General features: G+C 51.9%; 4 protein-coding genes across 4 annotated transcripts; 1 reads left to right on the forward strand and 3 right to left on the reverse strand.

Annotated features, from left to right (window-relative positions):
* Positions 1–663: 663 nt before the first annotated feature.
* Positions 664–1,290, reverse strand: NCS54_01060500 (Hypothetical protein; the record flags this gene model as incomplete). The annotated part of the gene is made up of 1 exon (XM_053155908.1): positions 664–1,290. One exon carries the CDS (start codon positions 1,288–1,290, stop codon positions 664–666), a length of 627 nt encoding a protein of 208 aa, XP_053011883.1.
* Positions 1,291–4,517: 3,227 nt separating this feature from the next.
* Positions 4,518–5,872, forward strand: NCS54_01060600 (Hypothetical protein; the record flags this gene model as incomplete). The annotated part of the gene is made up of 5 exons (XM_053155909.1): positions 4,518–4,783; positions 4,837–4,859; positions 4,916–5,280; positions 5,331–5,371; positions 5,428–5,872. The coding sequence occupies 5 exons, from the start codon at positions 4,518–4,520 to the stop codon at positions 5,870–5,872; spliced, it is 1,140 nt and encodes a 379-aa protein (XP_053011884.1).
* A 1,240-nt stretch (positions 5,873–7,112) lies between these two features.
* NCS54_01060700 (6PF2K domain-containing protein) lies at positions 7,113–8,593 on the reverse strand (the record flags this gene model as incomplete). Its single annotated transcript, XM_053155910.1, has 4 exons — positions 7,113–7,631; positions 7,683–7,796; positions 7,848–8,437; positions 8,488–8,593. 4 exons carry the CDS (start codon positions 8,591–8,593, stop codon positions 7,113–7,115), a joined length of 1,329 nt encoding a protein of 442 aa, XP_053011885.1.
* A 4,551-nt stretch (positions 8,594–13,144) lies between these two features.
* NCS54_01060800 (Peptidase A1 domain-containing protein) lies at positions 13,145–14,616 on the reverse strand (the record flags this gene model as incomplete). Its single annotated transcript, XM_053155911.1, has 3 exons — positions 13,145–13,452; positions 13,503–13,650; positions 13,714–14,616. 3 exons carry the CDS (start codon positions 14,614–14,616, stop codon positions 13,145–13,147), a joined length of 1,359 nt encoding a protein of 452 aa, XP_053011886.1.
* Between the last annotated feature and the right edge of the window lie 167 nt (positions 14,617–14,783).

Consider the following 14,783-nt stretch of genomic DNA (forward strand, 5'->3'; position numbering starts at 1 on the left):
TCGGGCATGCTGCTGTTATGAAAGGGTGTGCTATACCAAGTATCAAAGACAAGAGAGAGATCCATGGAGAGGAAGAGGTTGGCTCATGAGCAGTCTAGGGGCGCGTGGATATCAAGGGTTTGTTCAGATTATACCTAGGCTAACTATGGCGTTTGGTCTTATTGTGTCGTTGCATCCGATCTGGAGGGTAGTTGAAGCACTTACATGTTGCTGATGCTATTTAACAGAGAGGCATTTGCATAGCAAAAGTTTAATATCTTTTTGCTCGCCCAAAGCTATTTGTTCTCTTGCAGGTTGCGATGTATGTGTATAACAATGAGGGTTGTCAACTTGAGCAGTGAAACGCCATGGATGCGTGGTAGGCAAGTATTAGCTATGCATTCACCACCGACGCAAAGGACAACAGACTAGTATTCACATTTAAGACATCAGACAACATATGTCAATTAGTACTAGTTGAGTTCCCTTCCACGTATTCCCTAATTCTCGGCCAAACCACGAGTTCCACCACAAGATGCCATTCTTTACATGGGAGTAACCCCATTGTCAAATAGTCAGTCATGTCCGAACAGATGCCATTATCCCCTTTTCCGAAGTCTTGACCTTTTGTCTTGAGGCGAGAATCTCTACATTGATCGGCTTGAAGGTGTGTGTTGGGGGCGCTCAAGAGCGGCTGCTGAACCACCAGCCAGACAACTTCCTGTTCGAGGGCACCTCGCCGCAGATGACGATGTAGCACTTGAGCGAGCCACTCGACGAAGCAATCATCTCCTTGATCAGGTACCACTCCCCCTCGGTGCGCTCGAGGAGGTCCGTCTTGATGATGGCGTTGCGGTAGTGCCAGTCCTCCTCCTTTGGACCCAGGGGAACGACCACGCCGCCAAACGTCAGAAACAAAGTGGCGGCAGCGAGCTTCTGGCGGCGGATAGTGCGGCTGAGGCGAAACGTGCCCGTATTCTTGGCCGAGGCGGAGGGAACTGGGAGTTGAGTGTGAAGCAGGTTGAGGAGCTGGCTCTTTGTCGAGCCGACGTGGAGGCGGACGGGCTCTTGGGCGACGTCCCAGGGGTGAGTGAGGGAGCTATCGTTGGATGGATCGTAGGTTATGAGTTCGAACTCGAGCTCCTTGGGCTTGGGGGCGGAGGAGGAGGACTTTCCTCCCAGGAGGAGAGGGGCCGAGGCAGAGGCGGAAGCGTCGTTGGCAGCCTTTTGGGAGGTCTGCACTGGTTCGAAGGGCTTTGAGCCGATGGGCTCACAGGAGAAGGGCTCCTGGGCGGTGATGCAGACGTCCATTGTTTCTCGTTTCTTCTCTGGTGGGAGTTTGTGAGTTGTGAAGTTGTGTTGATGGGGATGGGTTGCGGTTGTGAAAAGGGGGGGGGCAGAGAACCTCTGGCAGCTCAGGATCAATCTTGTCTGGAAGCTCGCCTCGTTTGGTTTAACTATTGTTCTAAACTTGGTTTGTGGTTCAACAGAGTATAGCTTTGATTAGATGGTACTCAAGGTAGGCAATGACAGTAGCATATTACTTTGATAGGGCAAGGGGCGGTTCAGTGTATTAACAGTTTTCCAAACGTTTACTTGGTATTCTTCATCCACATCAAACGATTTTGCTCACTATTTCTGAAAAAGTTCTCGACATATGTCAACTGGATTGATTCTCATTCAACCGTTTGCAGTTCCCCCTTGAATTGGCTCCAGCTCGTCATTGCCCTGTTGTGTCTGCCCATCGTTTTGATCTTGCGGTGGCTGACCATCTCCTGTGGCTGCATCATCTGGCGATTCATCATGCGTGGGCTCATCATCCGATGGAGCACCTTGGTCAATTAGCGGGCTCGTCGTCGGAGATCTCTGTTGCTGTTCGATGTTGTTCTGGCTTGTAGCCCCATGAATCTGATCAAAAGCTCCTACATCCACAACAACAAATGCCCCAAGGTTCCTTGTCCCTATCTCAGACATCATGTTCTCAAATTGCCAGACCGAGTGCTGTTCTGCAAGCGAAACTGTCCTCACAGTATTTGAAGGCCTGACAACTCCAGTCTCAGGCAGGATCGATAGAGTAGACAGTAAACTACTTGTTAGATAAAGCGTTGCCTGCCCTGAGTATACTCTATCTCCTAGACCATGGTTCTTAGACCACCAGGAAAGGTTTCCTAACAGTGTCTCTCGAGATGGGGGAGTATGGTAAACAGCATCGTTCGACCCAAGGACAGTTCCGGCTCTGTGGAAGATTACCTTGATTCTGATGCAAGGAATAATGGCTGTACGGGGTAGAGGCAAAATGACAGGCGCGAGTTGATAGTAAAGGGGGGTGGCCGGGTAGAAGTATACAGGGAGGCCAACAAGAGGAGGCTGGAAATAATACGACATGGCGTTTGCAGAAGACTTGATGTTTAGAAATAAAGAGTAAGGTCCAAGCAGAGTTGAGCATATAGGTTTATATATTCAGTTGGGTCAAGGTAACACAGAGTCTAGTCATAGAATAACTATAGTAGAGTAGGTTGTGATGCAATTCATAGAGTATGGGTGAATAGAATATGTTTTGTGGTGTTTCTGGGATGAGTAGTGGGATTTTTCTAAACTTGGATACTTATTAATTGCAAACATGGCAGAACAAAAACGACCTGTCTGAATGGATGGCCTCGCCGTTGTGCGTTGGTGTTGAGATGAGTATCTACTGAACACAATGAATATGATGGAGATGACACAGGGGCTGGGGGCGCCCAAAAGGTGCCGTCGATGTTCTTGTTGAATTTCTCGACTTGATCGATGATTCTGAGATCTTGTGTGTCCTGGTCCAACTCGACGATTAATCGCCGTCATCAATTTGGTCAATTTGAACTTGCTAATGGCTGCTTAAGGTTTGGGTTCGTGAAGCTCGTGTAACAAGGTTGAAGCAATGCAATTCAGTGACTATCAGAAAATGTTGCAATGTAAATTTACTGGATTTAATCACTTAGACAATAATTGAGTGGATTTTTGCATCTAAATTTTAATGTTAGGCACAGTACTTGTGATCACATCGACAGGTTGTTTGCTCTGTTGCTTGGTGTAGGTTGGTGTTCTGCTCACCTTGGCACCTACCCTGAGGCAGTCCCCATCACCAACATAGGCGACCACAGACCTACTACCCAGCAGCAGCAGAGATCTCATCATCTCAGGTGATTCCAGGTTCTTCGCTGATAACGGCATGTAAAGGTCGGGAAAGTCTGGTTTCTCTAGAACTGGAAGGCGCCGTGATCATGGTGCGCAAGTCTAGGTAGGTCCTTCCATTTTTATTCACATCCACTTGCGCATCAAACACGCAAGTCACGTTCTCTCTTTCACGTGTTATGACACAATTGCAAAGAGCTTCAATCTAATATTTGATCCATTTCTCTAATTCACCGTCCATAATCTATCATCCGAAAATCCAGAATCCTTCCCGCACTCTATTAAAGTCAAATCGAGACGTCACCTACACATCGCCCTGAACAAGCGCGCGCTCAACGGAACTTATCTGACGTATCGTTTCCCGCTAAGCTTCCCTTGCTCACCCTCCAAGTGCCGGACCCAGCGGCTGGCCGCCTTATCCATCATTGGTCTTGCAGGATCCCCCACGATCGTCGACTAGGGCTGCTGCTGGTACTCAGGATTTGCTGCGGGATCAAGCCGGGGTTTGACCCAGCTGACAGACCGCATGAGCTCATTGGCACCTTTGGTCCTCGTTGACGAGCACAATGACGGTGTGGTGGGAAACGGCGCTGCAGCAGGATAGGAAAAAACCCTCTCGGATATCGACGTGCATCAAGACGCATCTCGATATGGCGTTACCTGCTACTGATGGTTACGACCTCTGCGAGTGAGACACTTGACGATAGGTTCAGTCGACCAGGGTTACTCAAGCCTGCCTGCGTGCCACCAACAAATCTGCAGCACTTCTCTCTGCTGGCAATTGATCTGATGACCCAGGGCTTGATCCATCTAGTTCGAGGCGAGCCACGCGTTGCCGCCGGGCGAGTTGTCAACGATTGAGCGGTGACGGGAAGACGCCAACCCGAAGCCTCTTAAGCCTTCTTCAAGCCCTCACCGTCCACACACACAAGCTATGATCGCACAGATTACTGAGCTTTGCTGCTCACCCTCCACGGCCGGATCATCGGGCAGTCCCAAGCAGACGCCACGCCCTCAACCCAGAGTCGCCATTCAGCGCTAGTTTCACAACAAGCTTCGCTCGACGCCACCGCTGCACTCGCCTGCACTGTTGAACCGCTTAACCCGCCTCCTCGACAAGGGCCGGGGCTCGGGGAATACCCCAAGGGCTGCTGCTGCTGCTTTAATTGAGATGAGAGATCCCGTGCCTGTTGAGATCGTATTTTTACCTCTTGCAACTTTGCCCATGTTGAAATCCATCCTGTCTGGTCCAGTTTGCTTCTCGATATCCTCGCCCTCCACGTCGATACTGTTGCTACTACAACACTTTTCGCCACTGCACTTTCTCTCGCCAACTTCTTGCCTTCAACCTGATTAACGATCATGATACAATGCCGGAAAAGGGCTCCCTAGTCCCACCATGGTACCAATACGATCAGCCAAGCTGCGAAGACCTGGCCATTGTCAGCGTCGCATGGGGCATGACTCTCGCCCTGACTGCCTTTGGTCTTATTCGAGTCGTTACTCAAACATATCACCAATGGAAGCGCGCTCGAAGAGTCACTACGTACATGGTCCTCATCTGGTTGGAGCTGATTGCGAATGCCATTATGGGAGGACTTGCCTGGGGTTATGTTCATGGGAATATTCCTCCTGGGTACGATGGATCCTACTCCTTGTCCTCTACACTGGCTAACATTCACTGAACAGTTTTGAAATCTACTTTGTATTTCGTATGACGAAGCTCTTCTCGTCGACCTACTTTGTCCCCCGGCTGACATTCATCCAGTCTTTCTCTGGATCTTTCAGATTCACTGCATCATGCAAATCATTATCAACCGGATCGCTCTCCTTGCCGTCTCGCAGACCACTGTCCGTCGAATAAAATGGGGAACATTTGCTATACTCGTCGTCATAAATATCTCGGTCTTCTGTATCTGGATCCCTGCTCGCCTGCAGATCAACAAGACTTATATTCACATCAACGACATCTGGGACCGAGTTGAGAAGGGTATATTCGCGGTTATCGATCTGGCACTGAACCTTTACTTTGTCTATCTTGTGCGCTCCTCACTTATCTCTTACGGGCTCACCAAGTACGTGGTGCTGTATCGCTTCAACCTGGTTATGGTTGTTATTTCCATCTCGATGGATGTGGGTCTTGCTATTAATCAGACTTCGCGATGCTTGGCTAACAGCTGTAGATTCTCATCATTGCGAGCATGTCCTTTGACAATACCTTCCTGTGCGCCCCGAGCCCAATAGCTCTTGGTCTGCTCTCTCACTAACTGGTACTTATAGATACGTTGAATTCCATCCTCTCGCATATCTGGTCAAACTTCACATCGAACTCTCCATGGCCGAACTCATCGCCAAGATTGTCAAGGCCTCAGGCCCTGACCTATCCTGCCACTGCACCTGTCATAGCCATGCGAATCGCATCTTCCTCAACGATCTTCACCCCAGGCATACCGCTCCCTCTCGGCCGGGTACGATTGCACCAACTACTGGAAGATTCCGCCGCTCCTGGCCGGTCTGGCCGAGAGATGGCCGAGTTCGCACAGTCCGAGTACAGACTCCGTTAGAGCAAGAGGCACCTCCCCGGAAACGACCTAGAACCGCAGACAACGAGCCGCGAAACGTGACCTGGACTCCTGAAGCTCATAAAGCTTCAGATTGGGGATTGTCCAGCTTACAGAGTTCCATGGGGCAGTCGAGCAGAAGTACACACGACCACAACGACTGAGATGTCTGATTCATGGAAACTTCCACCTATCTCGACGGGAGAAGCCCGAGATACCTACGTCATGAAGGGCACGCATCCCAGCGACTCACCTTTCGGGCCCAAACGAATTGGTTGTCAATGTGTTGGTAACCTTTGCCTCTGGAGGCATTCATTTCAGAGAGGAACAAAGGTTTTCAACTGCTAGCTGGGATCCAACATTCGGAGCATGAGAGCCAAGACCAGGTCTTGGCCTCAACGAGGGTTCAGATTTCGCACTCAGCCCTCAGCTCGGCAGACCGGCGACCCCACCAGCCAGGCCATCTACCGACTCGGCTCACCCCGGCATTGTCTCCCCCGCAATCCCCACAGCCGGCGTGACCTTGAGAGGACTTGATGAGGCACAGTCGATCCCGGCTGAGGAACAGCGCTGAGGGCGCTTAGGGATCCTAGGCCATGTTGCCTCACGGGGGCCCTGTTGATCCATGCTGTTGGTATGTATGTGTCTTGTTGAGTGTGCCAAGGACTATTTGTTGATGAACGACGCAGGTGCTTTATATCGGCCAAGGGGGTGAGTGCAATGTGCAAATTAGATCGAAGACAGCGACTCGCCCTTACTCTTCGCTATCATCACAGCATTGATGACACTGTTAGAAGCCATATTCTCTCGACGAAACTCGACGAGGACCCTGATACGAAGTCCATCGCTGTAGCCTTTCCCAACGAGGCCAGACGACATCAGCCATCTTCAAGATCACCAGGATACTTTACAGTAACATTTCACTCCCACCAACTTGAGCTGGAATATTGTCAAGATGTTTGAATTTATTCGTCAATTGATATCATTTTCAAGACCCAAGAGTCATTATCCAGCCTCGCCCCAAATTGACAAAATGGCAAAAACGCCTCCGTTCTTGTACAGTACAGGACCGTCCAGGTATCGTTTGGTGACGGCCAAATTGGATCAATGCTTTGATGTCCTGAAGCCCATGGCATAGTCCTAGAGGATAGCATTCACCTCTGAAGTTCCCTTCCCCTTCGCTGGTAGTCATAGAATGCTCTGCTCCTCGAATTTTTTGTCGTCGTTTCTTCGTTCAGCTCAACCGATTCCACATGTTTGCTCATTTCAGTTCGTAAAAAAAGTGTCATCCACTGGCACCAAGGAGGGCCATCTCGTTGTGGCCATCTCCCTGGGCGCTATATGTACTGATGGCTCGAGTCGGGAGCCCTTATCCAGTTACCTCGGTTATGCCCGTTTCTTGGCTTACAAGACCTCGGGGGCTGGGTTCTCGTGCTTGGCGGTGCTTCCCTTGCCTCGCCAGGTGCTGACAGCGGGGATGTTGGCCTCGTAGCGAACCTCTTCGGTGCCATAGGCGCCGGGGGTCAGCTTGATGAGGGTGTGGAGAGGAACGTTCATCCAGGGGCTCTTAGCCTGGTCCTTCTTCATGAAGTAGGCGTAGATGCAGCGCAGAACAGCTTGGTGGGTGACGATAAGAATGTCTTCACTTCGCTCCAGTTCCATAATAATAGGCTCAAGACGGATGACGACATCGCGATACGACTCTCCGCCACGGTAGCGGTAGTTGTACTTGTCTTCATCACGAGCAGCAAAATCCTCGGGGTATCGGTCCTTGATCTCTTGGTAGGTCAGACCGTCGCACACGCCAGAGTCAAGCTCGTCGAGGGCCTTCCACTGGAGCTGGTTGTAGTGCTGAGGAAGGAAGCGAGATGTGGCGATGGTTCGTCGGAGAGTCGAGGTCCACACGGTAAGAGGACGATCATCCTGAAAGTCATGTTAGCTTTTACGCCTGTAAGGAGGTTAAGGTGGACGTACTCCGACCGACTTTCGGACGAGCTCAGGGAGTTTCCTAGCATATTGCTCGCCACGAGGAGAAAGGAGCGTGTCACCGCCGATTCTTCCATCAAGGTTGTACAGAGATTCACCGTGCTACAGGGGGTCAGCATTCGTCCTTGAATCGTGAGGCGAGAGATGTCTTACTCTTGATAGCCAGACAGAGCGGGGGCGGATGTGAAGGTTCATGAGATAGTAGACAATTCGACTCTGGAGGTAGTCCCGGATACGGCTGATGATGACCTGCTTGCCGACATTCATGATCTTGAGGTAGGTCAGGTGGGCCTCCTCGCCGTTGGCGTCAATGGTGCAGTAGACCTTTTCGTAGTTGCGGATGCGGTTGCGGAAGTCGAGGGCAGCAGTCTCGGGATCCTGACCGCGATAATCGGGGCTACCAGTTTTGACGTCGCGGATGTTGGCCATGATGAGCTCCTCATCGTCACACTTGCTCTCGACAAAGAGGACCTCGATGCCGTTAGCATTGCAGACCTCTAGCACCCACTTGCGGCGCTCCAGGGTCGAGTTGGTGGCGTCGAGAATGCCGACGATACCTCCAGAGCGGAACCAGGCGAGCATGTCGGCAACGGCAGCCTCGGCGGCGGCACGGCGCTTGCGCTCTCCTTCGGGATTGTTGGTGTCGAAGAAGTCGGCCTTGGGCTGAGGGGCGTCATTGCGGCGGTAGTTGCCAACGTTGAAGGTCTGGGCTGGGATGGAGAGCCATTGCAGATATCGCTGGGCTGTTGGTGGTTAGTCGAGGCTGCGTGATGGGGGTGGTGGGAACACTGACCTCGCTGGGCGATGTAGCTCTTGCCTCGGGCAGGGAGGCCAACCATGACCACACAGATCTTGGTGTCCTCGACCTGGACTCCGACACCGTTGGTTCGAGAAGGCATGGTGGGCGTTGGTTTGTGGGAGTGGTGATGTAAGTGGAATGGGTATTATCGGAGTTGGGCGACAGCGAGGAATGCGACTGAGCGGGAGCGCTCAAGGACCGAGAGCAAGACGAGCCGGAGATTGATCGAGTGTACGAAAGCTCCAATACTGCGGAGACATGAAGCGAAAGAAGCAAAAGTCGAGAAGGGCGAGAATGAATAGAATAGAACGTGAGGGTTGGATTCTATGGGCGACGAGATGGGATCGCGTGAGCCTCGGGTATGTAGAGGCGAGGTAGGTAGCTCTGCCGGTGTGTATGAGGAGGAAAGAGCAAGCTGGGCGAGGTGCAGGAAGCAACGATAGATAATTGGAAGACGCGGGAGAAGCTCAGCTGAGATCAGATGAGGCGGAAGCGGCAAAGATGGCTCTTTCCCAAATCGATGACAGGCCCAATGGATCCAACCAAGGTGCGTTTGGTAGTTGAACCTAGGGAAGGTACAGTCTGTTATCTGCAGGTGCGACTGCAGAGAATAAGAGCAGCAGCGCCTTTCTTCTCGATGTGGGGATTGACGGTCGATGTAACGCCCCAACACTGCAGCTATAAAACTGTAATAGCAGTCTGAGTCGAAGACGAGAACGATCAAACGATATGTGATCTGCACACACACGCACACGCACACACACTCAGAGACTCCGGGGGAAGGGAACCGGACTCGGAAAGAAGCTGTTTGGAGGAGGGCGGAGGCGGAGGCGGGGGAGGGTGAGGGGTTGTTGTATGTGAGCGAGTGATGGAGCGCGTGTACCGTATGTATAAGAAATTCGGGATGGGATGGGATGGGATGGGATGGATGGATGATACGATGGTGAACAGCTATGGTCCCCCCCTGTACAGTATGAATAGATATCAGGTCAATGCAAGAAAGGAAAAAGAAAAGGGACGGGGAAAAGAAAAAGGGCGAGGTACGTGATTCCGGGCTGAGGGAGGGAGCTATTCTCGGTGTAAAGAAGCGGCGAGCAGCGAGGCCAGCTGAGCAAAAAAGCAGCAGGCCACTAGAGCTGTAAGCAGCAGTTAATTACGGTTCTTTCTTCTTCCCTTCAAAAGCACGAGCAGAGGGGGGAAAAAAAGAGGAAAAATTGTTTAGCGGCGGCTTGCATCGTCTTTCTCGTGGTCGCGGCTCCATCATGAATCCAATGACGATGAAAATGGATGGATGACCCATCAGGGAACCAATCCTAGGACGTCCCTGCCCCGCCAACGCCCGCGTTTGCGATCCACCAGCGCGGGCCAAACCCCCGCTCGGGACGCCTCTTGAAATGCCCCCCCCGGCGGATGCCCTGCAAGGTGTCCCCGTTACAGGGCTTTTTTTTTGACGTGGGCATTTGTCAATAAGGGTCCTCGTGCCTCATCACGTCGTCGTCTTTGGCTTTTTTATTCATTTCGTTTCCACCTGGCGAACCTCGTGGTTATTTTCTGGACCCTGGAGCCGAGTTACGGTTCATGATCCGGTCGGTGATGCCCTCAAACGAAGAAAACCCCCTGGGGCATGGATGGTTGACCCCCAGAAACCTCCACAATTTTGTTTTATTTGTGTCTTTTGCCGAGGGTGGGGGAACATCGAGCAGCAGCAGCAGCAGCAGCAGCAGCAGCAAGCAAGACAGCAAGCCACAGGAGCTGCCAAAAGAGAAGCTCCCTTGACCTTAGCTCAGCCGTGACGTGCCTCCGGATCCTCCCGGTCAGACCCGGGGAAGGCGATGTTGGTCAGGCATTCATTCACACACCTTGGGCTTCGGACTTGTGCCGCCGGACACCGACGACCGGCCGAAGCTTGGGCTACTTGTCACCCGTTGACAGATCCGAAATCTCGTCCCGGACAAAAAGCAAGAGGTCAGAAGTCTGGGGTGAAGCTGCAGGAACCGCCACCCAAGAGCAAAAACACCGTCCACGAGACCCCCCTTCCCCTCTCCCGGGTCTGTCCGAGTTGGCACCACTCGCGCCGCTGTCGTGTCATGTCTCGTTTCCGCCTGTCCATCCGGTCCAGTCCAGTCAGCGAGCCCGTCCTTCAAGGTCAACCACGGCTCCCCGGGCGCCGCTCTCGACCGATGCCTGCATCGCGACTGGGTCATCTATCTTCTGACCTGTCCAGATTTTCCCTAGGTCCAGGGGGGTTTCTGATTGTCCAGGGGAAACCTACCTCACCTGGACAGGGCTCCTTGGTACGGCAAATACAGTACCCATGGATCTGTCTCTCTTGCTTGCGTCGTGACTGTGGGGTTTCCTCCCTTCTCACACCGCCTTGCCCTATGCCGGGGCGCTTCACGATAACGACAACACGATGTATCCATGACAGGCCTGGGCCTCGTCAATAACCGACTTCGCCCGCCCTGAGCGAGATGAAGCCGGATAAGAATCCCGCTTTCGAAACTTTGAACCTGTTGCCCGCCGAATCCTTGCTTCTTTTCGACTCGTGATGCTCAATCCGTCGGTGAGCGGTGCCTTGGATGGCGAGACGGACCGTCTTGGCGCCCTCGGTGATGCTAGCTGCTTTCCTTTTTCGGCTGCTGTTGTTTCGGTGAGGATGGAGCTGTGGAGCCCGTGACCGAGCCGACAAGGTCAGCGAAATGGGGAGTAATTAACTGACATCACGAGCTTTTCCTTGAGTCTATCGCGATCAGCATCCCACCATGACTCGTTGCCGATAAGGGCATTGAAGCTGTGTCGTCTCTTGCGGTAAGAGGCACAGAAGTTGCAAGAGGCACAATACAGGTTTGTATCAGAACATGATTTATTTGCTTAAATTTATGAATTTCTTAGTGAGTATGCAAGTTGTATTCTTGTTTCTAAGCAATCTATGCCGGCAAGGATCTTGTTCTCAGATTCATCGTCAAAACACTTAACTATTGGAGAATAAACCGGTAAAAGAATGCAAGAAACATTGCAGTGGCAAACCCGACGAACAGGTGATGGGCGCATCTACTAGAGACTCTGAGAATGAGAGACATCACCTCAAGCAGGCCGAGAAGCACGAGGAAGCTCACGACCAGATACGGAAACGGGAGTTGTTCTGCTTTCGGGTCGCCGGCGACAATGACAATGATGACCCAGGCGAATAGCGTGTATCCCAGGAAGAATCTCATCAAGATGACTGGGAGACGAACGAAAAGTTAGCAAAGAGTTACTCTCTGATGAGGGGAGGGGGGGTTGCTTACCTATCTGGAAGGCTAGGATCCCCTTGACCATCATACTATGCGATGGGAGGAAAGCCTCTACCACTCGCCTTAGTTGCGGGGTGAAGGCCTCTACCACTCGCCCCAGTTGCTCCTGTTGGTGATTCATTTCAAAGGTATGGCGGGTAACCTAGGGGTGTTGTGATCAAGTGTTGAAAATATGCTTTTTTACCTGGTTACGAAGGCTTCAAATGCTTTGGAAGAGAACCCGATGTATTTGAACACAGTGACAAGGTGAGACTTGGATAGATTCGAGACTTGTTCACGTCCCTCTCAACGTGTCCCGGGATAAAGAAGCTGATCACTGCCGAGTGTTCTTTTTATTTCGGTAGAACGAGTTGAAAGAACCCCTCAAATCGAGAGCCTGGCTTAAGGGAGGTTTCGTCTATTGTTCCCCAAATAGCTGTGAGTCGCTATTTATGTGCGTTCTTTGTTGAACAACGGTAGTTAAAAAAGGCTGGTCGTTGACAAATAGTAGACGTCCACCCGCTTCTTTGTCTGGACCTCATTTTGGTTCGAACATAGGCAAGAGACCAATGCTCGTTGACATGTTGTGAAGCAATGTTGCTCCCGACCTTCTCGGAGGGCCAACATATCTCTCTGACCGTCCTCAGAAGGCTGGGCTCAACATAGGGTGGATGGTGGACGTCACTAACAATAACACTTCGACTAGAAGTCGTCTAGCCTATGCCGTTGATCGTACAACGGACGCTATAGTAAGCATGTATTATTATACGTTGGATTGCTTATGTCCGTCTGGGTTTATACGAACGTGTGGAAACACCATATTACTCCAAGGATCCATGGACTCAAGACCATAGGAGTCCTTGTGGTCAAATCAATTGGCCAAAGATGGCGATCAATAACTTGAGACCAGATGTGTGTGCTCTAAGTAACCCTGTCTCTGCCCAAGTCCCTTGTCTACATACGAACTGGCCCTTGTGTGGCGACACGACCAACTCAGCTATACTTGTGCGCCAAAGAGAAGCCCGTGTACTACGGATTGTGATAGAAACAGCTTCCTCTTCCAATCAAGAAGGGAACTCTAAATCATTGTTTGCCCCGGAGAAGCGCCTTGCCCAAAGTCATTGTGAAAGATCCCGGTCACAGATGCATGGATTGATCTGCCGGCGACGATAGCTGAGATGATGAATTATCACACATCAAAGAACTCTTCAACTACCGAGATGATTCCTACCTGACCAATTACTTCATCGTCTCTCCATCATCATGACATTAACCATCAACTCCGATTCCCTATCAACCCATCAACCGACCACATGCCTTGATTTACCGAGCCATCATCACGCCACGCAACTGCAGGATCGCCCGCAGCCTACGCCCGCTCACCTCCTCGCATAGAAGCGCATCTCGGCGTTTCCTACGTCAAAAACGGCCAGGACATTCTGGAGGAAGACGTCACCGAGGATGTACGGCCCCGATCCGCCGGTGGTGATGGCCGTGGCGCAGTACCCCGTCCTAGGATCCACGAGGTCCTTGAATATCATATCAGCCGGGTTGACCCAAAGGTTGACCCCCGAGACGATGACGGCAAAGCTTGGCGCGATTGAGTCGCATGGGACAAAGTATGACCCCCACTGATATAGGTACACGGCTTGCGGCTCAAACGCCGCCGCGATGGCTTCGGCAAGGGCTACGGGAGGGGTTAGCGGACATGATAGCTCATAAGGGACTTTGACCTACGCGGAGGCACGTGAATCATGGTTGTGGCCGTGTCGACAATGTACGGGTACTTTCCCGTGTCGGTTCTTGTTCCCCATGTTAGCCCGTCCGGGATAATAGTATAGAACGACGGCTTCCAGGCTGTCTTTTCCCTGTCGTCGAGTTTTGCCTAAGAGGATATATCAGTTAGTGACTCGATTCGGCAGAATCGTCGGCGATACTCCAAACTCACAATGATGAGACCAGTGGTTGCAAGCTGCCCAAGCTTGATGGCAGCGGGCCGCGGAAGTCCGCCCCAAGTGAGCATCCCATCGCTCGAGTTTCGGTCAAGCCAGACGCTAAACATGGAGCTGGTTGCGCCTTGTGCGATGGCTTTGGTCAGCCAGGGCGTGTAGGGGTAATTGTTCCACTCCGTCTCGTCCTTGGGGCCGCCCAAGTAACCGCTGGTGAGAGATGGATACGCCAAACCAAGAACGCCAACCGTCACGTTGTCACCGTGCCAGTATGTCCTGTTAGCTAGTCCGACCTGCTGATTATGGACGGTGACATCGCCGCAGGAGATATCGGAAGCACCCATTGGGCCCGACACATCCTCCCCAGATGCATAGCTCCGATGGAGGTGTATCTCGGTCAACCTTCCTAAGCCAAAGTCTTGGATGTGCGGCTGTCCAAAGCCGCACCAGTCCTGGTCTTGCTTATCTCCCAGGTTATTCTCACATCGGAAGCCAGACTTGACAGCCCATGTGTCAGAGCTCGCAGTATCGAAGGTGAGCCAGACGGGGGTTGAATCCCACAAGCATTGGATTGCATAGGAAGTCGAGAAGTCGCCCACGGCCGAGATGTTCTGGATGCCATTCTTGAGAGAAAAGGGTTCCTGGTTACGCTTCGCGAGGAGGGAGGCTGCAGATCTTGGATGGAGTTGATGTTTCCTGTTGAGCTTCTTAAGTTTTGACACGCGAGTGCTAACGCGATCGGGGGATCGAGCAACGATGGGCACAGCTCGCTTCAGGTGAAATCCGTTCCATGGTGTCGTGAGATCCAAGTCTGCCCTGCCTGGATCGACCTCTACAGCAGCAGCTAGTACATGGAAAGCGAGAGTCGATATGAACAGAAGGAAGTGGTGAATCCACGCCATCTTGAACCATAACGAGTGATGGAAGAGATTGAGTTGGTAGAAGGAAAGCGTGCAGCGACCGCCAGAATAGGACCAGGACAACCTCGAAATTCGAGGAAGGCGCGATCTCCTTTTGACATTTCGATGGTGCTCCTGCCGTTATGGAACACCCCAAAGGCAAGTGCCAC

The sequence above is a fragment of the Fusarium falciforme genome, chromosome 8 (genome assembly GCF_026873545.1).
Source record: "Fusarium falciforme chromosome 8, complete sequence".
Lineage (NCBI taxonomy): Eukaryota > Fungi > Ascomycota > Sordariomycetes > Hypocreales > Nectriaceae > Fusarium > Fusarium falciforme.